The sequence below is a fragment of the Abramis brama genome (assembly GCF_963993115.1).
Source record: "Abramis brama genome assembly, chromosome: 5".
Lineage (NCBI taxonomy): Eukaryota > Metazoa > Chordata > Actinopteri > Cypriniformes > Leuciscidae > Abramis > Abramis brama.
This window is the reverse complement of record NC_139967.1, coordinates 5952649-5977719: the sequence shown is the minus strand read 5'-3', so window position 1 is coordinate 5977719 and position 25071 is coordinate 5952649. Positions and strand designations below refer to the sequence as shown.

The following is a 25071-nucleotide window of genomic DNA, read 5'->3' as shown; positions in this document are numbered from 1 at the left end:
CACGCACACACACACAGTTCTATAATTCTATAAATGTCTGTATTTACTTATATTCTCTATATTTCTCTTTTATTTTGCACGGAAGCATTCATTTGTTTAAAAATGATAGTAATGACATTTATAATGGAACTAAATATTTCCATAAAAAAAAAATGCTGTTCTTTTGATTTTTTTCTTTTCTTTAGAGAATCCTGAAAAAATCTGTTTCCACAAAAATATTAAGCAGCACAACTGTTTTCAACATTGATGATAATAAGAAATGTTTCTTGATCAGAAAAAACATCATATTAGAATAATTTCTGAAAGGGATAGTTCGGCCAAAAATGATATTAAACCCATGATTTACTCACCCTCAAGCCATTCGAGATGCATATGTCAATCATTTTTCAGACGAACACATTTTCAGTTATTTTAGAAAATGTCTTCGATCTTTTAGTGGTTATAATGTCAAGTTATGGGGTCCACATCGTTCAAGTCCCAAAATGTGCATGCATCTTTCACAAAAGTAATCCATCCGGCTCCAGGGGGATAAACGAAGGCCTTCTGAGGGTAATCCGTGCGGTTTTGTCGTAAAAATATACATATTTAGAACTTTAAAAATGAAAATAACTGGCTTCCGGCAACGGTACGGATTACACTCAGAAGGCCTTCGTTTATCCCCCTGGAGCCGGATGGATTACTTTTGACATTATAACTTGACATTATAACCACTAAAAGATCGAAGACATTTTCTAAAATAACTGAAAATGTGTTCGTCTGAAAAATGATTGACATATGCATCTCGAATGGCTTGAAGGTGAGTAAATCATGGGTTTAATATCATTTTTGGCCGAACTATCCCTTGAAGGATCATGTGACACTGAAGACTGGAGTAAATTACATTTTAAAAATATATTAAAACAGAAAACAGTTCAATTGAAATAATAATTCACAATATTACTGAACGAGGTGGTCTCGGCTCGATTGCAAACAATCTCTGGATCAGTTCGCTAACAGAGCAATCAAACCAAACATGCCAAGTGTGAACACACGTGTTGACTGTGTTTCTGTCTCCAGCTGTATGATGAAGCTGAAGCAGTGTTGACTAAACCATCACAACCTGTTCCGGTGGAGACCGCAGAGTCTTGATACCTCCGTCAGCTTCCCCATCCCTCCATCATCCCACCTCCCATACGCCACAGAGACACGCGCTCCTGCGGATGGAGGAGAGGAAGGAAGCGATTAGAGGAATACTGAGCAGTTTACCAAATAACGTCTTCAGACTGTGAAACAGGTGAACCGGAACAAAACATCACAAAGACTCGTTTTTAATAAAGAAAAAAATGCTGTTGACACTTTAAGAGCGCTGGATGCACCGATGAGAAACACGGTTCTCTGCACTGGTGTGTGTGTGTGTACATATTCCTGCCATGCCAATGTTTCAACATATCACCTAAACACTACAAAGAATTCTGTGACGGCTTTGGATTGAGTGCAAATGCTTTGACTATGAATTTAGGACTTCCAGAAGCGAGAGAATGGACGAAGCGTTGATTACATTTGTACTATTTATTAATTTCTTTTCTTTTGTATGTGTGTGTTGGGATTTTTTATGACCTCCAGACAATCAGAAGTCAGTGTTTTGGGGGGAAAAAACATAGTGTCGTCGGACATTCGATCCTTAGCGTCACGCATCTTTTTTTGGATATCTTGTCATCCGCAAACTTCTCAGAAATACTCTTGCAGGAAATTCTCCTCCTCCTCCAAAAAAAAAAAACCCCGCAAGCAAAGAGCATGTGAGCACTGATTACACACACATACTCTGAATGATAATAGTCCTCCAGGGTGAATCTCATGAAAGCTGTCATGTGCATGTCATTTCTCGTTACTATGAAGCTGAAATCTGTGAGAAATTATCATAAAATAGGATCTTAATGGTCCAAAACAATAATTGCATCTTTTTTTTTTAAATCTGATTTTGGAGTCAAGTGAGATTCACCCTATAATTTGGGTCGGACGAACCGCGTAAAACATTTTCAGACTCATTCTTCATATCTTACTATACCGGTTCAGTGCTGTGGTCTCGTCTCTGATCTGATGGTAATCTGCGTTTAGTTTGTGGACTGACTCTATAGGAAATGAAACCGGATAAACATAATCATGCATGGTATCATATCAAGTACCTTTGAAGGGATATCCTGAGTTCAGTACAACTTATGTGCGATGCACCGAATCTTTGGCGTAATATTGATTACAACAGGAAATCATTTTGAGTGTGTAAGCAGTTAAGCTCCATTGATTTCCGTTATAAGTGTGTTTTTGTACAAACTAGTGAATCTCTGGTCAAGAACATACCTCTATTATATTTCATATTTTTGCATTAAAAATTAAGCCTATTTAAGGAACATTTAATATTTTTTATGTGACAATTAAGCACATTTTCTTTACTGGTTGTGATGTGAAAAAAATTAAAATAGTTTGTACAATATTTATGCACATTATCGTAGTACTTGTAATGCTTTGATGCTGATTTCATTTCTATATATATATATATATATATAAAAAACTTTTTTGGTTTGTATTACAGTAATGAAAATCACTTGAGAATAATGGAAATTTCAATAGGATTGATTTTTTGGGGGAGCAAAATGTGCTTAATTGTCAAATTAATAGTTCTAAAAACAGGTTTCATTTTCTTTATGCAAAATACATACTTTTATTCTTTATTTGTTTGTTTTTGCATTCTGAAATTTTCATGACAATTAAGCACATTGCCTTTACAAATTCACAACTGTACTGTCCAAAATTAATTGGTAAAATATTTATACACATCATAGTAGAATTTTTGTACTGCCTTGATGTTGATTTAATTTTTTAAATAGTACATCAATTTTATATATATATATTAGAGTCATGAAAAAAATGGTAATTTCAATGGGATTTAAATCTTTCTGGAAGCAAATTGTGCTTAATTGTCATGACAATGAGGTCACAGTGCTAAATATTAGTCCTTAAAATGGTTTAATTTTCTTTGTGTGAAATATATTCTTTTATTTTCTTGTTTGTTTTTGCATTCTGAAAGTTTCATGAAAATTAAGCACATTTCCTTTTTAAATGATTTTGTTTGTGACAAATGACAAATATTTGAAAAATACATAATAGTAGTATTTGTTTTGGTGACTTGGTTCTGATATTATAATAATAATAATAATATATATATATAGTAATGGGAATTTCATTTGGATAAATTTTTTTTTGGACATAAAATGTGCTTAATTGTCATGTCAGTCACAATGCAAAATAACTGTCCTAAAAACTAGTTTAATTTATGTTATAAAACAACAACAACTGTATTTTATGTATTTTTTTGTTATTCAAACTGATGGCCTAGTCAAAATGATTTTCTGGTGTAATCGACAGCATGCCAACGATGCGATACATGAAAGTGTAAACCAAAAAAATATTCCTTTAAGCTCAAAGCACTGCTTTAGAAAGAGTTGAAGTATTAGCTTGACGTGTTGTCGTCCCAGTGTGTGACCTTGATCGTGCTTCTGGTTTATCACTTCAGCTCTAAACAAGCCAAACCTGCACTGAACCGTTCGAGACGGCACAACACTGGCGCAGAGCTGTTCAAATGTTCCACCAATCTCATAGTAGTCTCGTAGCAAGCCTCAGTTTTTGCATTTGTCTTTTTTATTGATGTTCTTGACGTGTTCCTGATGTTCAAAGCACTGATCCATCTTTCCTGTTCTCCCAAAATGATGTTTAGATTGCATGCTGAATTGACACAAATCCAGTTGCTTATTTATTAACTGCAAGACCTTTTGTTAATACTCGTGCCCCGTCACGTCGTGTCTCAGCGCTGCTGCTACTGCCTTCAACTGACTGCGATTTGATTGGCTGAAGAGAGAGTGCCGTGGCTTTTGCCCGTGCTGTGGATCTGTACGATAGTGGCGTGAGACCGAAAAGTACTGAAAAAAATATATATTTATATTTTTCCTAAAAGATGACATTGCAAGATACAGTGTAATTTAAATTAGTTGTTTTGTTTTGCCTGAATTGTGGTTTCCCTTGTAAAGTGTGTACAGTGTGTTTTTTTTGGGCACTTTGAGCTCTGGAAAAATCTTAGTCTTATCAAAGGGATGTATAATTAAAGAGAGAAACTCGTGGAGTGCGTCTGTGTCGTTTGAGCGTGTGCTGAGTATGTTCTTACCTCTTCTATAGTAGATCAGTACTAGATTGTCTCAATTTCAGAAGACTTACTGTCTGTAGAATCATGTATTTCATAAGGAAAGCCAAGATTGCAGAATGAACAGTATAGTCAAATGCACATTGCCAACTGTAATGTAAAATTTTACCAGAAATAATTTGGTAACATTAGTTATTGCATAATGAACAGCATTATTATATGCATTAAACAGCATTTATTAATCTTGGTCAATGTTAACTTTACACACACTACTGTTCAAAAGTTTGGGTTCAGTGAGTTTAAAAAAAAAGAAGTACATATTAGAATTTTTATTCAGCAAGGACAAATTAAATGAATCAAAAGTGACAGTAAAGACAATTATAACGTTACAAAAGATTTCTACTTCAAATGAATGCTGTTCTTTTAAACTTTCTATTCATCAAAGAATCCTGAAGAAAATAACACAGTTTAATCTACAAATATATGAAACGGCACAACTGTTTTCAACATTGATAATAAGAAATGTTTCTTAAGCAGAAAATCAGCATATAAGAATGATTTCTGAAGGATCATGTGACACTGGAGTAATGATGCTGAAAATTCAGCTTTACAACACAGGAATATTATAATACAGTTATAATATTTTTTACTCTATTTGTGGTAAAAATAAAATAAAAATGCATCCTTGGTGAGTAGAAGACTTCCTTTAAAAATGTTGAACAAAAACAAAATGCATTAAATCCCCTGGTTTCACAGACCAGGTTTAAGTCTAGTCAGGGTAGTAGTTTGTGGGGGGGATGGGGGAGATAACCCCCCCAATATTTAATTCTATGCATTACAACCCCCCCAATATTTATACCATGATCACAATATCAGGAGGCATACCCAAACTTCAACCCCCCCAATGTTCAAACCAAATCTACGCCCTTGAGTCTAGTCCAGACTAAAATGCATGTCTGAGCTGTTTTAACTGAAAGCAACTTGCATTGACGACATATCAGTGTCATTGTTTCGTCTCAAGATGCACAGCAGTAATGTTGTTTTCTAAGGCACGTTTATAAAATCTACTTAAATGTCCTAATTGAACTAGGCCTAATCCTGGCTTATTCTAAACCCTGTCTGTGAAACCAGGCCAAATAATTTTAAATGTGGTGTTACCATAGCACCCAGTCCCTCAAGACAAGAGAGAACATTTTGTACTTTCTGACCAGAAAGGTCTACCAAAACACAGATAAAGTACCTGAAAGACATTGCAACAAGTGACATATATTGCAAAATCGCATTTCACAACACTTCTTGTTAGGCTGTTTTGCAGAAGGAAGAGGGCCCCTGATGACGTGATCTTACTGGACATCTTTGTGATAAGATCTACAGTGCTGGCTTGTTTACTTTGGTGTATATAAAATATCACACAACTGAGTCTTCATTTACCGGTACTTATGTGGCTACAGAAGTGACATAGTCACTTGAAAAGCCTGAGATCTCAGAGTCCTGTCTTGTGGCTTCTGTCTTAGGGGTCTCCATTAGCTCTGAGGGCACGTCTTGCTGCACAGAGGACATGTATGTGAAGTTTGTGAGAACTGTGGTGGGATGGTATGATGGTGTCAGGAACGAGGGCAGCGTGACTTTAGGGCCAAGGAATGAACAACTCGGGTCCTCTGCGCTCCCTAACCATGTTTTCTCTGCGACGGTGGGCGGCAAAATTTCGACGTCGCACCATTTGCAGTCCTCGATCCTCAGAGAATTGATTTTTTCACTCGCCTTGGAAAGAACAGAAAACTGTCAAAAATGTAAAAGAAAAAAAAGTTTGGGTAAAACTTTACAAGGTTTCATTACTTAAAGTAATAGTTCACCCAAAGATGAAAATTCTGTCCCTCATGTCGTTCCAAACCCATTAGATTTGCGTTCATCTTCGGAGCACAAATGAAGATCTTTTTGATGAAATCTGAGAGATTTCTGTCCCTCGTTTGACAGCTACGCAACTACAACTTTGAAAACTTCAAAAAGTTTGTAAGGAAATCGCAAAACTAATCCGTATGAATTGAGCGGTTTAGTCCAAATTTTCTGAAGAGACTCAATCGCTTTATATGATGAACAGATTGAATTTAGGCTTTTATATTGAGGGTGCAACATGAGGGTGAGCAAATTATAATTTTTGGGTGTACTGTCCCTTTAACCACATTAATTAACAACAGCCTACATAAAGCATTTATTAGTCTTAAAGTTAATTTGGTAATTATGTTTTTTAAATGAAAAGTTGTATTTGTTAACATTAGTTAATGCACTGTGAACAAACATGAACAATTGTACATTGTAAAAAATAAAGGTTCTAAAGGGTTTTGCAGCGATGCCATAAAATAACCATTTTTGGTTCCTGAGAAAACCTTTCAGTGATCATTTCCTGACAGAACCATTTTTTTTCTCAAGGTACGTTAGCGCGACAACGATGTACAAAAAACGGAAACGTATATATTGCTTTTTTGCGTAACTTACAGACGACAACATTGTCAAAACCATCCCCGTCCCCGTTCACACGGATTTGTGAAAACGACTAAAAACCGTGTTCTGCTGTCAGGTCAGTTGTTGGCGATGTCATTTTGTAAAGAAATACTACGTGAACACAATACACATGCCATTACCGTTAAAAAAATTAATAAGAAGTGTTAGTTTACACGGAGACAATAAAGATATCAGTTTTCAATTTATTTTACATGACACTGTTTTCAACCAAAAAACAGTTTAGTTTTGGCCGTTTATACGACAACAGTGTTTTGGGGGCCTGTAAAAGCAAACTTTTGTTTTGTTTTTAGTAGGCTAACTTACATCGTTGTCGTGTAAACGTACACTGAGGAACACGTTATCTTGTGTTGTCAGGACCCTAAAGCCAATGTCGTGTAAATGCATACAACGCATAAAAAGTTTTCTGTTTTAAGTTAATAGTGTTTAAAAAGAACATTATAACGAGTTTTTAGGACTTTATAAAAGACCTTATGTGCAATGGAAAGATTCCATGAATGTTAAAAGGTTCTTCATGGAATCATCAATGCTAATAAAGCAAAGCATAACTAACACGGACAAAGTAAAAATATCTTGCTCACTGTTAGTTCATGTTAAACAAATTATACATAATTGTGAAGTCTTACCAAAACCAGATAAGTATAAATGATAGATATTTATAGATCATTTTTTGTATTGAATGACATGTAGGTTTATTTATAATTGATTTTTCTCTTAATTGGTCCTCTCTCGGATGCAATTGTAAGATTTTCACACTTTACTGAGTAAAAAGGCTCAACTAGAACTGTGATCTATTTTGATCTGTTCTGTAACCTGCTCACAAAAACAGCTCATCTAGCCAAAGATGGTTTGCTTGGTTTAAGCTGATTTTCACACTTCTTAAAGCCTGTTATCTGCTGGTTTAGCTCACATGCTGAAAATTGCCCCAAACCTGTCTGAAATCAGCCAAAAAGAGACAAGCATGGCCAGGCTGGGATTCCAGAAAAGACCATCAAATCAACTTCGGTGGGTTTAGGCTGTCAAAAATAAATAGAGACACTGCAGTTACATTATTGTACAGAATCAATGTAATGAATTACTTCATAAATATCTTCATCCAGGTCCAGTGCTTTTATGTGCAGAAAGCTGAAGGTTTCTTTCGGAAATCCTCTTATCCTGGTAAGAAATCATCAGCACGTTACAGATACGAACTGCATATTAGCTCACAGCTAATATTATAATAGACTTACGTGCTTCTTTTCGACCAAAGACAAATGCAACAACAGACCAAAAACAGAAGAGGAATCAAAATCTTGGCCATCAGCAGGTAATCTGTGGAGAGAATTTTTATCTCTTATTACTGTTCAACATTACGAAATGGCCTGTCCACACAAAATATAGTTAAAATTCATTATGAATATGCAGACAACATTTTGTATAGAAATGTGTTTCTATGGAGTTATTCACACTTGGGACAAACATTTTTAATTTTGTAACTTTGCTTTTGTAGAACATTTTTCAAATATTAAAACAAGCAGATTAGGTGTTTAGTTGTATTATTAGCATTAGAAAGTCTATATCAATGTCCTGTGCTTTCCTATCTTCTCTATTACAAGCAGAAGGCAGATTTTGTTTTGAAAAGATTTTACAAACGATTTCTATTTCAAATGCTGTTCCTTTGAACTTTCTATTCATCAAAGAATACTGAACAAAAAAAAAAAAATCGATGAAAATATGAAGCAGCACAACTGTTTTCAACATTGATAATAATAAGAAATGTTTCTTGAGCAGCAAATCAGTGTATTATAATGATTTCTGAAGGATCATGTGACACTGAAGACTGGAGTAATGATGAGCTTTGATCACAGGAGCAAGCAGCAAGATATATTAATATCATCTTTTATGTTCCACAGAAGAAAGTAAGCCACACAGGTTTGGAATGAACTCCCCCTTTTAGATAGATGTAGAACAGTGTGGAAAACGCTGTTACGTTATAAAACAGGACTGGCTGATTTCTGTTAGTGTGAATGTGGTGGTTTGGCTCACAGTTCTTTCTGGTTCTGAAGGTGCCGGTGGTCTCGGGTCCACAGCCTGCGGATGTACATGCTGCCAGGTGAAATGTGTACAGCTGGTCCTCCTCAAGACCACTGACCGTGAAAGACTTGCTGTGAGGATCGTCCACGAACTGTCTGAGGGAACCTGCCAGAACAAACAGGTGCGAGGGGAGTGTAGGGAAAGGGTTAGGAATATAACGTGAGATTAAAATATGTCAGAAATATGACATAATCAAATATGATTAGTATCAAATATGATCTGTCAGGCTTTTGAGGAAGGTTTATTTGTTCATCTCTCAATCATCATTGTATCACATTGCACTATATGTTTAATAAAAACTGCAGGGCTTTAATCATTAAACTAAGCATTTAAATATCATCTTACTAAGACATATTATTCAGAGATAATTGAGTAATTGATATTTATAAGTATTTTGTAAGTTGTCTGCTATACTGTTGTAAAGATGTCATTGATTTACATTACAAGCTATCAGGATTTAATCTTACCTTATTAATCTTATTAATCAGGATCTTAATCTTACCTCCATATAAATATCAGCAAATGCATAAAATATTTTTGCTCAGTTGTTTTTCCCTCCTCGAATCTGAGCTTCATATTCATATGAGATACACAAGTATCAAATATGAAACAAAACAAAAAACACATACAAACTCTTCTTTTTTAGATTTTGTCTAAAGGTTCAATAAACTAAAAAATAAATAGATTTGTCTTGACTATTATTTCATATGTCAGGATGAAGAAGCTCACGTTTTAATGCTCGTTTAAGGGCAATGCAACACTTACTGAGATCGGAGCCGGCCTCTGAATCTTCTTGTGCCGTAATCACATATCCTGTGATGAATCCAGTGTGACTCGGATCCTCCTCATTGAAACTCCATTTCAGGTTTACCGATGACCAAGTTATGTTTGGGTTCGTGTCCAGTGTAGGGAGCTCCATGGGCTCTTCAGAACACACACAAAAAATACTGTTTATATGTAATATTGCGCAATGCAGATGTGAAAATCCATTTTTTCCAGTGCAACATAGCAGCACCTACAGTACAGTATAAGCACCTGTGTTTTGCTCTACTTTAATGTCCTACAGATGTATATCAGGTAAAGTGTGTGTGCAATCTTACCCTGTTCTTCTAAGTATCCGATCTGTTTCTCACGAGGTCGGTGTCCCTCAGCGCTACAGCTGTAGATTGTAAATGTGTATTGAACTCCTGCTTTAAAACCTAAAAGAGATTTTTTTAAGCACAATAATTATAAAAAACAACAACTAGTTTTTATCAAGATGACATAGAATTATTTTAATAAGAGAAGCATTAAAATAAACAACTAAAAATCGAAATATTTCTTATTTTTATTCACCCCCTCAACTACTGTTGGTAACACTGTATTTTACAGTGTCCTTGTTACATGTTACATGTACTTACCATAGTAATAACAGTAAATTATGCATAATTACATGCAAGTAACCCTCAACCAAACCCTGATCCTACCCTAACCCTATAGTAAGTACATGTTGTTAATTAATATTACTCAGTACGTAGATATATAATTACACTGTAACAATGACACCTTAAAATAAAGTGTAACCCAACTGTTTTTTTTTCTTTCTTTAATTGAAGAACCATGGTCTAATTTTAAAAGTGTGATTTCTAAAACTGAAAGTCATGTAAATCTTAAAACTCCATGGGCAGTTTTATATCTACTCAACATTTTGGTTTTACAGATTGAACTTAAATTTACAATAAAAAAAACCCTGATTATAGTAAAATTAACTGATTTAATGTTCATTTACCAACCTACTGAAGTGCTAAAATATATTTTGCACCTTTACAATATACTGACAACCACCACAAACCACAAGTGCTAATGAGAAAACCATGTGATGAATCAAAGCTCATTCATTATAATTATATGTAAATTATAAGATGACTTGTTCTTCATTTTGATTTATTTAACATTTTTACAGTCTTTAACCATTAAAATCATGGTCATTTTTTACACTGTGGTTATGCCAAGCTGTAAAATATTTTTCAGCTAGAAATTGTGAGTAATTTTTTTTTAAATGCAACACAAAAAAAAAAGCATAAAACGCTGCCTAGGTTCACTGTTTTATAAGAGCTTTTATATATACAGTAATGCTGTCACATATCTAAAAACACATTAACTGTACTATTTTATTTTGTTGTTACTTGAATTGTAAGAATATGCACCGCATACAAACAGCTTTATACCTGTGTCCAGGTTTAAGGAGGTCTGATTAACTGGGACTTTTCTCCACTGTAAGTTGCAGGGGGACGCAATACCCAGCATGCACCACTCTACGATGTAATCACATGTGGCGACAGAGTCCCTCATCCAGGTGAGCTGAAATTCCTTTGCATTACCCAAAATCCTCTTCTCCTTCGGTATGTCTGCAGCAGTACCAACAGTCAGTTATCTCACGTTATACAGAAGCCCCTTGCACACTGAGCATTAAGCTTGTCACCTGTGTTCGCTGGAGGAATAGTGATGTGGGATGGTATAGATAAGCCGGATTGAATGACGGCCCTCACGGTGATGTTACACATGTGAAGATCTAAGGGTACTTCCGTTTGTTTCTGCGTGACATTCATGCACACGCTCCTCTGTGGATTTCTGTTGCTCACACACACCTCATAGTCTTCAATATGCGACGAGTCGCTGCTGACCTGAGGGACAGATTGCTTCTATGAATATTTGTGTTGTTACAGAAAAAAAAATCCGATATATTTTTTAATACATTTAAAAATATTTAAAAAAGGGCAAAAAAATATATTGCCAATATAGCTGCAATGCAATTCAGCCAATAACATTAACTTTACCAAACATGATATAAAGTACCATGCATGGTGGCAATTCTTAAAGGAATAGTTCGGCCAAAAATGATATTAAACCCATGATTTACTCACCCTCAAGCCGTTCAAGATGCATATGTCAATCATTTTTCAGACGAACACATTTTCAGTTATTTTAGAAAATGTCTTCGATCTTTCAGTGGTTATAATGTCAAGTTATGGGGTCCACCTCCTTCAAGTCCCAAAAATGTGCATGCATCCTTCACAAAAGTAATCCATCCGGCTCCAGGGGGATAAACGAAGGCCTTCTGAGGGTAATCTGTGCGTTCACGGGAGATGGATGCCGGCTTTTAAAACTTTATATTTTCATTTATAAAGTTTTAAATATGTATATTTTTATGACCACTGAAAGATCGAAGACATTTTCTAAAATAACTGAAAATGTGTTCGTCTGAAAAATGATTGACATATGCATCTCGAACAGCTTGAGGGTGAGTAAATCATGGGTTTAATATAATTTTTGGCCGAACTATCCCTTTAAGAAGTATGAATAAGTTTGAATAATATTGAATATGTAAACTTACACTTTTCCACACAAGTGTGACGGTGCGATTGGGATCGTCCCTGATTCGTCTCCACAGATCTATGGTCACAAGAGGCTCTGAAAAACAAATTAACGTCGAACTATATTTTTGCATGTTCTCGCTGTGCAGAATTCACTGTGTTTGCTACGGCACTGCTATTCGGTTGCTACTGTGTTTTTGGTGTGTTACTGTGTGCTTTCTGAGGCGTTCTGGGTGGTTACTTACTTTCCCTAATTTCTGATGTTACAGTGAGGGATTATTGACGTCTGTAGCACAAACAGTGTGGGATGAATTATGTGCCAAATTTTTCAATATTACATGTTTGGAAAATGTCTAACCTTTGGTGTGAGCAATAGAAATAGTCATGCTTAGATCAAGGTTTTTAAACTTCCTGACAACAAACCCCCGAATATGATGATTCCCTTGCAAAGGACACCCTTTCTATATCTATATATACGTATAAAGAAACATAAAGATGGTATACTTTAAATATTCATTTAATGGCATTTTTAACTAAGCACTATGAATGAAGGCCAGTATCAATGGGTATCACACAGTACTGATACTGATGTCTCTATTAAATGTTTTTTTTTCCATCAATTTCTGCAGATGAAATGAGTTATTATAACCATTCAACATTACAGTATAATTGAAAGCCATCATTTTTAACATTTAATAAGCTTCAAAAATATAGCAACTACTTCACATGGAGCCATTAATATAGATGTCACGTTTAGCTGCGTATATAGTTAAGTTTATATCTCGGTCAGAAAAATCGAATGCTGCTTTGATTGCATTAAATATTCTTTATTTATTTATTTATTTATTTATTAGTGCTGTCAAATCAATTAATCACATCTAACATAAGTTTGTAAATGTGTATGTATATATGTGTGTTTATGTATGTGTGTCTATACATTTCCATGGACCCTAGTATGAAAACCCCTTGGTTCTCTATCTATTATCAGTGATGATTCTCCATGACTTTACCTGTGTTGAATCGCCTTTGTTCTGTCCATTGCCCCCAGTTGTTCCCCTGAACTGCACAGCGTCCCCTAGTGGAGTACTGTGTGCTGGGCTTCAGGTTCTGGAGTCTGAATGTGTAATTCTGCACTGAGTCAGATCCATTCTTATCTAACTCCTGTAAGAGAACAAAACAGGACGTGCCTCACCATGTCAGTTAAGATCAAACTTTATCTGATGTGGCGAGTCTGTTTTCACGAGAGGTTAATAGATCTTTTGAAACTCCCTCTTGACGTATTTCAGATGCCACATTATTTGGAAACATAAAGACACAAAAACATGTTGTGAAACAAGAAAAGAAAAAACACCTTAAAGTGATAGCTTGATTGATATGGATTTCTTTTACAGTCTCTTTATGAACGTCTTGAAGTGAAGTTTTGGGTGAATAGACTTTAATCTCTCAGATTTCATTAAAAAATATCTTCATTTGTGTTCTGAAGATAAACAAAAGTCTTATGGGTTTGATGATGGCGAGTAATTGATGACCAAATTTATATTTTTAGGAGAACTATACCTTTAATGTGATGCATTACCTCTATTGGCACTCTTGGTTCAATTTCAATCTGGCAACTCAAAAGAAGTCCTTTGAAACTCCCATTCAGCTGTAAGACCACCACTGAGTCCAACACACCTGCAGCCACGTCAAGAAGCACAGGGACTGGAAAAACTAATGCGACATTAAATGGTTAAGAAATTAACGAGGTGATCCCAAAATCTTGACATTATTCCCTCAAAAAGCACTGTGAAATTCACTTATTATAAGGCCAATCCCTCTAAAGCATCTTGATCTAGGGTACAATTGTGATGGTTCATATGAGGTTTCATCTTACAACCTATTGTTTATCTGACCCAGATCTTTAAGTATGAGCCCTCAAAGCTGCTAACTCTGCTGTATGAATTTTAGCCTCCACTTCCATATTCATATTCACCTCTGTCTTTGATATTGAATATGTCGATCTCGCTCTCTCGCCCCAAACTGTTTGTCACAAGTAAGGTGATGTTGTAGTGGATCTGCTGTGGAACGACTTCAAAACTGCAGGCTGTAGAATCTGATTCAGGATCCCAGCTGACATTCCTGGAGTCACTGAACAGGAATAAAAGTGAGTTTTATTCAACTCGTAATGTGTCAAAACTAAAATTAGTGTGAATTTGGCCCTACTGAACACAGTTAAAGGGATCGTTCACCCAGAAATTACAATTCTTTCATCGTCATTTCAAACCTGTATGACTTTCTTATGAACACAAAATATATTTTGAAAAATCTGTCCTTATAATGAAAGTCAGTGTTGTTTGAACCCTAAACGTTCTTCATAATATTTTGAAGCAATACCAGTTTGTAACGACATGAGGGTGAGATAAAGTCAGAATTTCCATTTGTGGGTGGACTGTCCCTTTAAGAGCATAAATGAATGTTTTGTGGTGTCTGTTGAACCACTACATCTTTTTGATCTTTTCTCCCTTTTGCTTATTCCTTTTTTAAAGCCTTATTAGGCAGGTGATTTTGCAGATAACCTTACAGGGACAGAGATAGTACACTGTGTTCTTTAGTAGTGATCAAATCAGACTAACCTGATTAGTAATATGTAGTTCCTCCTTCTATGCTCGTCGTATAGATTAGGAGCTCTGCGTATTGTCCACGAGCAGGAGACGTTTCGCATGTCTTTGGTCTCGCATCTGAAGTCCTGAGGTTTCTCAGGAGGAACTGAACAAGGTTTAGCAGAAATGAAAATCTCTAATCAGAAATCTCCCATCATGATTAAAAGGAAATGTTTCCGTTTGTAATGGATTACTATTGCATTTTTTTTTTTTTTTTTGCTTATTAATTTAGTTCAGTTCTACTAAAGTTTATTTGTATAACGCTTTTCACAAAACATTTAGTTTCAAAGCAGCTTTACAAAAAATGCTTGTTTCAATGTTACAGTTGTGTTAGGGCTTAAATATTTTTATATTTTATTTAGTGGAAAAATATTTATTTCAAAAGTGTGCTTGTGCTGCCTTTCTTAAAAAAAACAATTTCATTATCTAATGCAGTGATGTTCAGAAAGAATTCAAACTTCCAAAAGATAACTTAAAATTATTAAAATTAAGTTGAGATTTATATATATATATATAGTACTGTGCAAAAGTCTTAGGCATGTTAATATCCCCCCCTCCCAAAAAAAAAGTGGTTTTAAGTCAGTTATTTATATCTTTTGCTGTAGTGTGTCAGTAGGAAATATCAGTTTACATTTCCAAACATTCTTTTTGCCATTAATTGTAATAATCCAGTGAGATCAGATCATACCGGCTGTTGTCAGACTCCTTGTGCATACACAAATCTCACTGGATTATTACAATTAATGGCAAAAAGAATGTTTGGAAATGTAAACTGATATTTCCTACTGACACACTACAGCAAAAGATATAAATAACTGACTGACCAAATAACTTTGGGGTATTATCATCCCTAAGACTTTTGCACAGTACTGTAAATTTTTAAGGACCCCGTAAAGGGACATGGTGATGGAAAAAAAAAGAAATGGGAGGAAATATAATAAGTCAATGCTTTTGCGTTCCCCCGCCAATGTTTTGCTTTCCCCCGAGAAACTTTGCGTTCACATTGGCGAGAGAATGCAGAAGCATTGACAAATAATTCCTCCATCTTATATTTTTTTGCTTCACCATGTCCCATTAGGGGTTCCGTAACATACTGAGGTGAATTAAGTTATATATATTAAGACTAAGTAAGTAATTAAATAAATTTTAAAAAGTACTAAATATTAAAATAATTTTAAACTAGCATCTTTGTCATAATTACTGCAGAAATAGTGTAAGAAATATTTTAGCCTGTACTGTATATGGGGCCATTTGAAAATGAAGTTGCACAGTTGAACTCACAGGTGACATAGTTCAATACTACATCACTGTCCCCACTGCAAAAGAAGTTGACACCGTATCCATTTGTGGCGTTGATGTTTTCCACTCTAATGGCTTTGACCTGTGAGCTTATGTTGGTGACGTTGTAAGAGGTGTTGTTGAAGACCATAGAGGTGATATTTCTCTCTGTGGGAAAAATGCAGCAGAGCATCACCGTGGAACCCTCCCGTAACACCTGTCCTTCTGGGAACAACCGGATTTTATTTATCATCTCCCCTGTAAGAAAATTAGTAAATAAATATATAAATAAATATGTTCGTAGCACCATCCAAACACTCCACAAATTTAAACAATGGTGTTTGCATGTTCAGAAATTGTCACCACAATGCTGTGATCACGTGATTTGTTGTCAGTGCCTTGCTAAGGTGTTTTTAGCATATTTTCTGTTGATGCTGTAGTAAAGGTGATGTATTATTTTGTAAGCGTTCATCTTCGAAACACAAATGAAGATCTTTTTGATGAAATCTGAGAGCTTTCTGTCCCTCCATTGACAGCTACGCAACTACCACTTTCAAACCCCAGTAAGGTAGTCAAGACATCAGTAAAGTAATCCATGTGACCCCAACCTCAATTTTATGAAGTGATACAAGTGCTTGGTTTGCGCAAAAAAAACATAATTTACCACTTTATTTACAAGATATTAATCTCCAAAGCGCGTTCACACAGCAACGTCTGCTCTTGCGTCAGCACATCACGCATGTGTCGTTGTACTCTCGTGAATGGAGATTTATATTTTACAAATAAAGTGGTAAATTATGGTTGTTGTTTTTTTTGCGCAAATAAAGCGCTTCATAAAATTGAGGTTAAACCACTGGAGTCACATGGATTACTTCATTGATGTCTTTACTACCTTTCTGGAGCTTGAAAGTGGCAGTTGTGTAGCTGTCAACGGAGGGACAGAAAGCTCTCGGATTTCATTAAAAGATCTTCATTTGAGTTCCGAAGATGAACGATAATCTTGGAACGACATGAGGGTGAGGAATGACAGAATTTTAATTTTTTGAACTATCCCTTTAACTTCCTCTTTTAACCCATGACTGTCCTGACTTTAAACATGCCTGTTATGTGCCTCTCAACTGTCACTGATGAGTGTGCACTTCTGAGAGCATGTTGGTCAATCAGCCTCACCAGCTAAATGAGACCAGTCTAACTTGGTCCAGTAATTTGTGTACAATGATACTTTACAGAGAAAATGCCATGAGAAATGATTTAATAAATTCGAAATTCCTCAAGATTATGAGGAAACATGAATAAAAAAAAATGATGATGTGCACAGATAAATCATTTATAATAAATACTGCAATATTCCATAAAAAAATTGTTTTGCCCTTTGTGATTTCATGTTGACTTCAATGTCAAAGTGCCTTCCAATATATATCACATTTAAATGTATACATAAAAAATAAATAGTGGAAATATACATACATACATATGTGTTTTTTACACACGTCCATATTTTTTTTAATAAAAATATGGACGGGATAAGATATATATATATCAGGGCTGCACAGTATATCGAAATATCACAAATGTATATATCGCGATATGCATATCGCAACGGCTTGCAATAACGGGTCATGAACAAAAGACAAAGAGAAAATCACTCACTGCTCTGGGCTGAATAACTTTTGTAGCTTTAATAAGAATCAGTATATATTTAATTCATACAGTGAAAACTAAGCAGTGTTTTATTTCTACATTTGATTATTCAGTTTCTGTTGTTAAATAAACCTAATGAAGGCCTTCCTGAAACCCTAAACCCAGTGGTTTACACTGATGTTAAAATAACACTTCTTATGCTACAGTAAAACACTGCTGTTCACTTTCAGAAGTTGTAGGGATGTTTTCTTGTCACAAAAAGAATGTGAAACACGCATGTACCGGTAGTAGGGCTGCACCACTTGGGGAAAATGTAATATTGCGATTATTGAGGTCATTAGTGCGATTGCGATATGCAATTGCAATATAATAAACAAATGGTTTCATGAGTCAACTTGCTTGGTTCTCAAGGAAAATTCACACACAGATTAGTGATAATGCTGAAATACGTAGGCCTATTTCTCAACTCAAACTAGCAACAACAACTAAATGCACAGTGTTTTCAAATTAAAATAATATTTTTTACAAATTTAAATAATGACATATTTGCATTACTGCAAACTTGTTATTGTCTCAATAGTACAATAGTAAAAAAATAAATAGAACAATAAATAAGAACATTTGTATGCTCATGAAAATAAGATATTTTGAACATTCTGCCAGACAAACAGGGACATTTAAGCAGGGTGTGTATTGCAATTGTCACAACATTTGGTAACTAAACAGAATTTTGTTAAGTTTAGTGACAACATGTTACAATGACTGGTAGGCTACTGTTTTTATTATTGCTTGACACACATTTCATGATTTCAATTCAGATCTTGTGTTTCGATTCCGATCTTGATTCAGTATCTATTCATTTGGATAAATATTAGGTACAGTAGATACTGTACATGTAAATTTTTCTCAAGAAAAAAAAAAACTCACCTAATGCTGTAAACATACAGAGACCCTGTCAGCTGGTATTATTATTATTAAAGGTTAAAAATAACAACTCAAATGAAATGTGTTTTTTACTAGGCTATAATAACAGCGTTAAAATATTTTAATGATATAAGTAAAAATATAATAAATATTTTATATAGTGCACATATTTAGCAAAATACTCTATCCAAATAACGTGCTGTCAAATGGCTTTCCTGAGGTAAATGTGATGTTATGTGACATTGTTTTCCAGCTGTTTTATTGACCTCTTTCCGCGGTTAGAAAAACACTGATTGATTGATATTATGGTATGAGGCATAAACATTTCGGTAAGTTATACTGTATCTTTCAACACAACTATTGTTCATTCGTGTTTATTTACTATTAACTAGAAAAGAGTAATAAAGGCTGATTTATACTTCTGCGTCGGAGCCTCTACGCTGTAGGCTACGCGATGGTTTTCATTTACTTCTGCATCCTTATCCGCATTTACGCACAATTACACATGCAGAGGGAACCAATCACATGGACCAATCACATGGATGTGTGGCGTGAGAGCATGTGTGAAAAGTGTCAATTGCGTCCCACTAAACATTGGACGTCGGATAGACGTGCAGATCATGTCTATATTGGGTCCGTCAGTCCATGACCAATTCTGGACATCTATTCGACGTCCAAACTAGGTCCACTATTTGGACGTCCAACCATGACCCAACTTGGATGTCATATTGACGTTCAACATTTGACCTTTGAACTGGGTAATTTTTTTGGACATCATTTGGACGTCTATGACAGGTGCAGGAAATGTACATGATTAATATGACTTTTTTTTTATTACAAATGTCAACATTGTTGTTATCACCATGATTAATACATATGAATACAGATTATTTATAATTATTTAAGATCATTTTCCAAAAACTCCATTTGATTGTCTCAGCAGCAGGTGATAACTGGAGACGCATACAAAGGTGCAATGCATTTCCTGGTGAAACTAGCCGCTGAGCCAAACAAATCTACAGGAAAATGAATACAGCTTAATATAGCTTTTCTGTAGCTCAAACAGTAGAGCGTTGGCGCTTGCAACGCCAAGATCATGGGTTCGATTCCCTGGGAAAGCAAGAACTGATAGAATTGTAATGCAATGTAAGTCACTTTGGACAAAAGCGTCTGCCAAATGCATAAATGTCCATGTTAATACATGGTACAGAAAACATGTCCTCCACCCTTTTGAAACATGGGACTGCAGTTATAGAAGTATAAAAACGACGTCTAAAATTAGTCTAAATATGATGTTGAAAAGACATCCACAACCGACCACATTTGGACTATAAATAGCCCTTACACGGAGGTCTCACGGACGTCAACATTGGACGTGCGGTAGATGTTGAAAAAAGACGTCGCCTGGTGTTACAAAACAACCCCCTGCTCAGCCCTGCTCTCTCTGCTCAGTGTCGATTATCTTATAGCCAAAATATCGCCATATGACAGAGGTAGCGGTTTTCTGGCCACGCTCGGCATCTATCTTCACCTGTTCTCCGCGCTGTACACCGGAAAAAGTCACGGCGTGAGCAAATGCCACACGCGCCACTGCCTAAACTGAAACTGCCTGGTCTTCTTTTTATTAGCGGTGTAGAAAATGGGCAAGCAGCTGTCAGAGAGAATGGGTTGTCATGTCCACACATGCCTTTATTTATTTCATAAAATCGCAGCATTTTGTGTCATATAATAACATAGTCTTGACATCGCGATTGCGAATTTGCGATATGAATAATTGTGCAGCACTAGTATGTAGGTTATATACATAATATTTGAATATATTTTAAAGATAATTAAAATTTATTTTACACACTTTAAGCATTATCGTATCGAATATCGCATTATTTAATGAGTTATCGCATTTTTCTTCAATATCGTGCAGCCCTGAGATATATAAATATATATATACAGTGCAATGCATAAGTTAATACACCCATGCTAAAGTTGACTAAAAAGAGGAATAAAAAATCATATTTTGGAAATTAAAATAGCCCCACATCATCACATAGCCTTCACCATACCTAGAGATTGGCATGGTTTTATTTCAGTTAGCCTAAAAGCTAGTTTGATTTGCATTGAGAGATGATCTTATGGAAAGTACCCCATGCCAATCTCTAGGTATGGTGAAGGCTATGTGATGATGTGGGGCTATTTTAATTCCAAAGGCCAAGGGAACTTTATCAGGATGCATAGTATCCTAAAAATTAATTTAAAAAAAATACTTAAAAATAAAAATCTGCCTGCCTCTATGGGAATTTAACATAGGGGTGTACACACTTATGCACCATGTATTTTAAGGAAGAACATTTATTTATTTACGATACATTATTCATTCACAAAGAAAATTGGTGTCCTAAAAGGTTGGATTTTTCCTAATTTTTTAAATTAAGGCATTAAGTTCAATTTCCAAAATATGATTTTTTATTCCTCTTTTTAGTCAACTTTAGCATGGGTGTATTAACTTATGCATTGCACTGTATATATATATATATATATATATATATATATATATATACATATATATATATATATACATATATATATACATATATATATATATATACATATATATATATATATATATATATATATATATATATATATATATATATATATATATATACAGTGTTGGGAAGGATACTTTCAAAATGTATTCCGTTACAGAATACAGAATACATGCCCAAAAATGTAATTTGTAACGTATTCCGTTACGTTACTCAATCTGAGTAACGTATTCTGTATACTTGGATTACTTCCACATTGAATTGCATTTTATAAGTGTCGGACATCAAATCCTGCTTAATAAACAGGCCTATTCTTGTGTTTCTGAATATTATAGTTTGGTTCCAGAACGTGATAAATCCATTTTGATTAATTTTCTTTCTACCAATCACAAATAAAAATGTCACTGAACTTTTGCTGTGTAATTGTAACAATGAGCACACAAACACACCAAACCAACAATTACTAAAAACACACTCAAAAACTGATTTTGCACGGGCATTTTGCACTAGCACTTAGAAGGTTGTGGTATACATAAACACTCAGTCAGCTACACTGTTTACTTCTGAATATTATAGTTTATTCACAGCCATCATTTGTAGTAACCTAGCCTGCTCCCTGAATTCAATGTGTTCACAGTCTCTTTCACGGGCACCAAACCAACAATTTAAAACTGATTTTGCACAGGCATTTTGCACTAGTTTAATTAAATTAATTTATGATGGTATTACTACATTTTATTTAATTATATGCACTTATGGTGAAATTACTACATTTTCAGCTCAATCTGTGTTTATTTTGACCACGAAACATGCGCTGTCACTTTAATTCAGCTTTTGCGGCACAGCAGAAATAGACTCGGTGCGGAAACGATCGCTGCACTCCTGTATACGCACAGCAACTGGAACGGATAAACGGACCGCAGTGTGAAAGCTCTAACCTGTTAACATGGGTACGGGAGAGAAAAAATACGCACCGCATACGCACTGCAAACAGAGTAGGCTATGTGTGAAACGGGCGTTCATTTATGAGTCCAGCTCCAGTTCACGTGGCGCCTCCGTGATTATTGTCTGCTATATTTACTTCTTATTAAATCCTGGCAATTGGTTGATGAAATATTGATTAAAATTAAGATACAATTAATACAAAACGAAATTCACTTTAAAGAAAGGCTTTGTGCTTTCTGTTTGAGGTCTCTGTGAAAGTTTTAAAACAGTCTTTTAGTGCCGCTTTCAGAGTGCTGCTCACGTCACGACCGTAACATTGTATTTTTTCCTCATAAATGCGAATACTAAAAATAAAATAAATATTTTATGTTCTGTGGAGAGCCAACCCTTATTCATCCGGTGAGTAGGCCTAGTATTACTTTTGGTTTGCGCAGTGTAATTCACAGATTGCAATGAAGATTTTTTGTGTCACGCATGTTTTATTTCCCTCATATTAAATATAAATCGCATGTAGACCGATATTTTTTTCTAATGTCTGGACTCCTTTATTAAGGGAGTATGGATATATACAGACGTTTCACTATTGGTATTAATGCATTTTCGGAGAACTTATATTTCAAGTATTGACTGCACGTATTTGGAAATATCCAAATTAGTAGTATCCTACTTTAAGATGCTGCTTCAGATTGGAGGTGGAGTCTTTGGACGACGCCGTAAGGAGGTTGGTTGCTGGCAAGCAGAGGTTGCACTGCACAGTTATATTTCGTTATCCCTTCTCTTTCTTTAATGTGAAATGCTGTTTGAATTTCCAAGATAGAAACGCATTCTTGCCCTGCTCTGTTGCTCTGTCTCCATCTCTACCTCTAGCTTCTCCTCTTCCGACTCCATTGTGACTGCACGCAAACCGCGCTTTTTTTTTTTTTTCATATTGGGGCTTCTGGGAAATGCATGGAGTTGCCTTAATTTTTTTAGAGAGTGAATAAACTCTTGAAACAGAGAAGTATCGTCATGTAATCCATTGATTTCAACAATGTAACTGTATTCTAAATACCAACTATTTAAACTGTAACTGTAACGGAATACAGTTACTCATAATTTGTATTCTGAATACGTAACGCCGGTACATGTATTCCGTTACTCCCCAACACTGTATATATATACATATACATATACATATATATACATACATACATACACACATTTTATATATATATATATATATATATGTATATATGTATATGTATGTATGTGTGTGTGTGTGTGTATATAGCCTCCTATATATGTGACCCTGAATCACAAAACCAGTCACAAGTCGCACGGGTATTTGCGGCAATAGCCAACAATACATTGTATGCAATGTATGGGTCAAAATGATCCATTTTTCTTTTATGCCAAATATCATTAGGATATTGAGTAAAGATCATGTTCCATGAAGATATTTTGTAAATTTCCTACTGTAAATATATAAAATATTTATTTTTGTGAGTGAATGCAGCACAATCGCGAACATAAATGGACAACTTTAAAGGAGATTTTCTCAATGTTTTGTTTTCTCAATTTTTTTTGCACCCTCAGATTCCAGATTTTCAAATAGTATCTCGGTCAAATATTGTCCCATCCTAACAAACCATACATACATCAATGGAAACCATATGACTGGTTTTGTGGTCCATGGTCACATATATACACAAATATCTCAGTGTTCTGGTTTAGTCTTAGTGATTTTTAGAATGTGCAATTTTACTGAAAAATTGTATAGAACATTTTTTTGTCTCTCTTTTGCATTTTTGACAGCAGATCTTATATTTGCAATGTTGTCTTAGACTTTTGGACCCAACTACATTTTTATGGAGTTCTTCTTATGAACTTTTGAAATGAACTTTAAATGCCTACCATAGTTGGTTTTCCATGAACTCCAGGAGCTGGGTGGTGAAGCATCAGAGATGAGTCTTATTCTGACAGAGTGATCAACACAGTTCAACGGGAGCTCTGAGGTCCAAACCAGTGATCCGCTGCTAACATTTATCTGTGAATAGACTGTAAACCATTAGTGCAAAACAAAAAATCAGGTAATGATGAAAAGGAGTGATGAGTTTCACGCACGCTGTTGACAATATGCATGTTTGTTGCGCGTCCAAATTGTATTTCAAACATTTGGTTTCTGCCTTCTTCTTTCTGATTCATTGTCCACTCCATCTCCAGTCTCCACATGTCCAAAGCCTGAAGTTTAATTATGGTCGGCACAGAGACTGTATCTGTGGTAAAAATCATTTAGGTATTGTAAACCTCTAGGAGAAATGCTATTATACATTGCAGAAAAAGAACACTAAAGTGTGACCAATGAATTTGAGGCAAAACTTATTCTGATTTATATCTGACCTGAAGAAGAATTCCAGCCTTTAGCATTTTCAAACAGGATGACAATTGAAAGCAACCTTGTCCAATGGAGAATCATTTTGGTAGATGTGAACTCTTTCAGCTTTCTGCTCTGTGATTCTGTCCAAGTGTAGGAGGTGTTATGAACCGTTACATTTCTCCTCCTACTGCTGCCTTCCGTTTGAGGTTAAAGAAATAATGCCTTCAGGCTTAAGATTTATTGCCTATGATTCATGAACTGAAGTCAAGATGAAGTATATGCTTTGGTGTTATTTTTAATTATTTTCTGATTCAGAAATCACTATGGACAGAAAGGTACACTGATGATAAACCATATATATCAGTGTCATGGTTGTTATACTAAAAATCATGAAGCTTAATCAAACTATGCATTCTTTATATAAGCACAGAGCTCCATCTACAGGATGTAGAAATGCTTCAAATGCTTTTAAAAGACATCTTTTGACCGCAATTCTCTGACACCATAAAGATATTTGTATCATAACATAATTATAACTATGAGCAACAAATTCACTCTTAAATAAATACCGTCAACAAATAGAAAAAAAATATATAATCTCTGAATGTTTATATCAAGATTTGGATGTTACTAT

At 35.1% G+C, this 25071-nt stretch overlaps 2 protein-coding genes across 3 annotated transcripts in view; one reads left to right on the top strand and one right to left on the bottom strand.

The window, feature by feature from the left end:
* Positions 1–1741, top strand: part of rictora (RPTOR independent companion of MTOR, complex 2 a) — a 39414-nt gene extending 37673 nt beyond the window's left edge. Inside the window, exon 38 of the mRNA XM_084115827.1 lies at positions 1057–1741. Within this exon, the coding sequence (XP_083971953.1) occupies positions 1057–1128 (72 nt within the window). The 3' untranslated portion in view covers positions 1129–1741. The remainder of the gene's footprint in view (positions 1–1056) is intronic.
* Positions 1742–4482: 2741 nt separating this feature from the next.
* Positions 4483–24640, bottom strand: osmr (oncostatin M receptor). Of its 2 annotated transcripts, none has more exons than XM_084115828.1 (17): positions 24461–24640; positions 24185–24336; positions 23975–24107; positions 16032–16286; positions 14724–14856; positions 14084–14238; positions 13688–13821; positions 13122–13272; positions 12132–12208; positions 11220–11421; positions 10966–11145; positions 9859–9957; positions 9524–9682; positions 8711–8863; positions 7915–7996; positions 7765–7840; positions 4483–5929 (listed from the first exon to the last, which is right to left on the bottom strand). In XM_084115828.1, the coding sequence occupies exons 1-17, from the start codon at positions 24534–24536 to the stop codon at positions 5606–5608; spliced, it is 2541 nt and encodes an 846-aa protein (XP_083971954.1). In that variant the 5' UTR covers positions 24537–24640; the 3' UTR covers positions 4483–5605. The 2 variants fall into 2 exon arrangements, 1 of the variants encoding a protein (XP_083971954.1); XR_014606409.1 differs by lacking the exon at positions 7765–7840 and adding an exon at positions 7617–7701 and having other exon boundaries at positions 5791–5929.
* Positions 24641–25071: the final 431 nt, after the last annotated feature.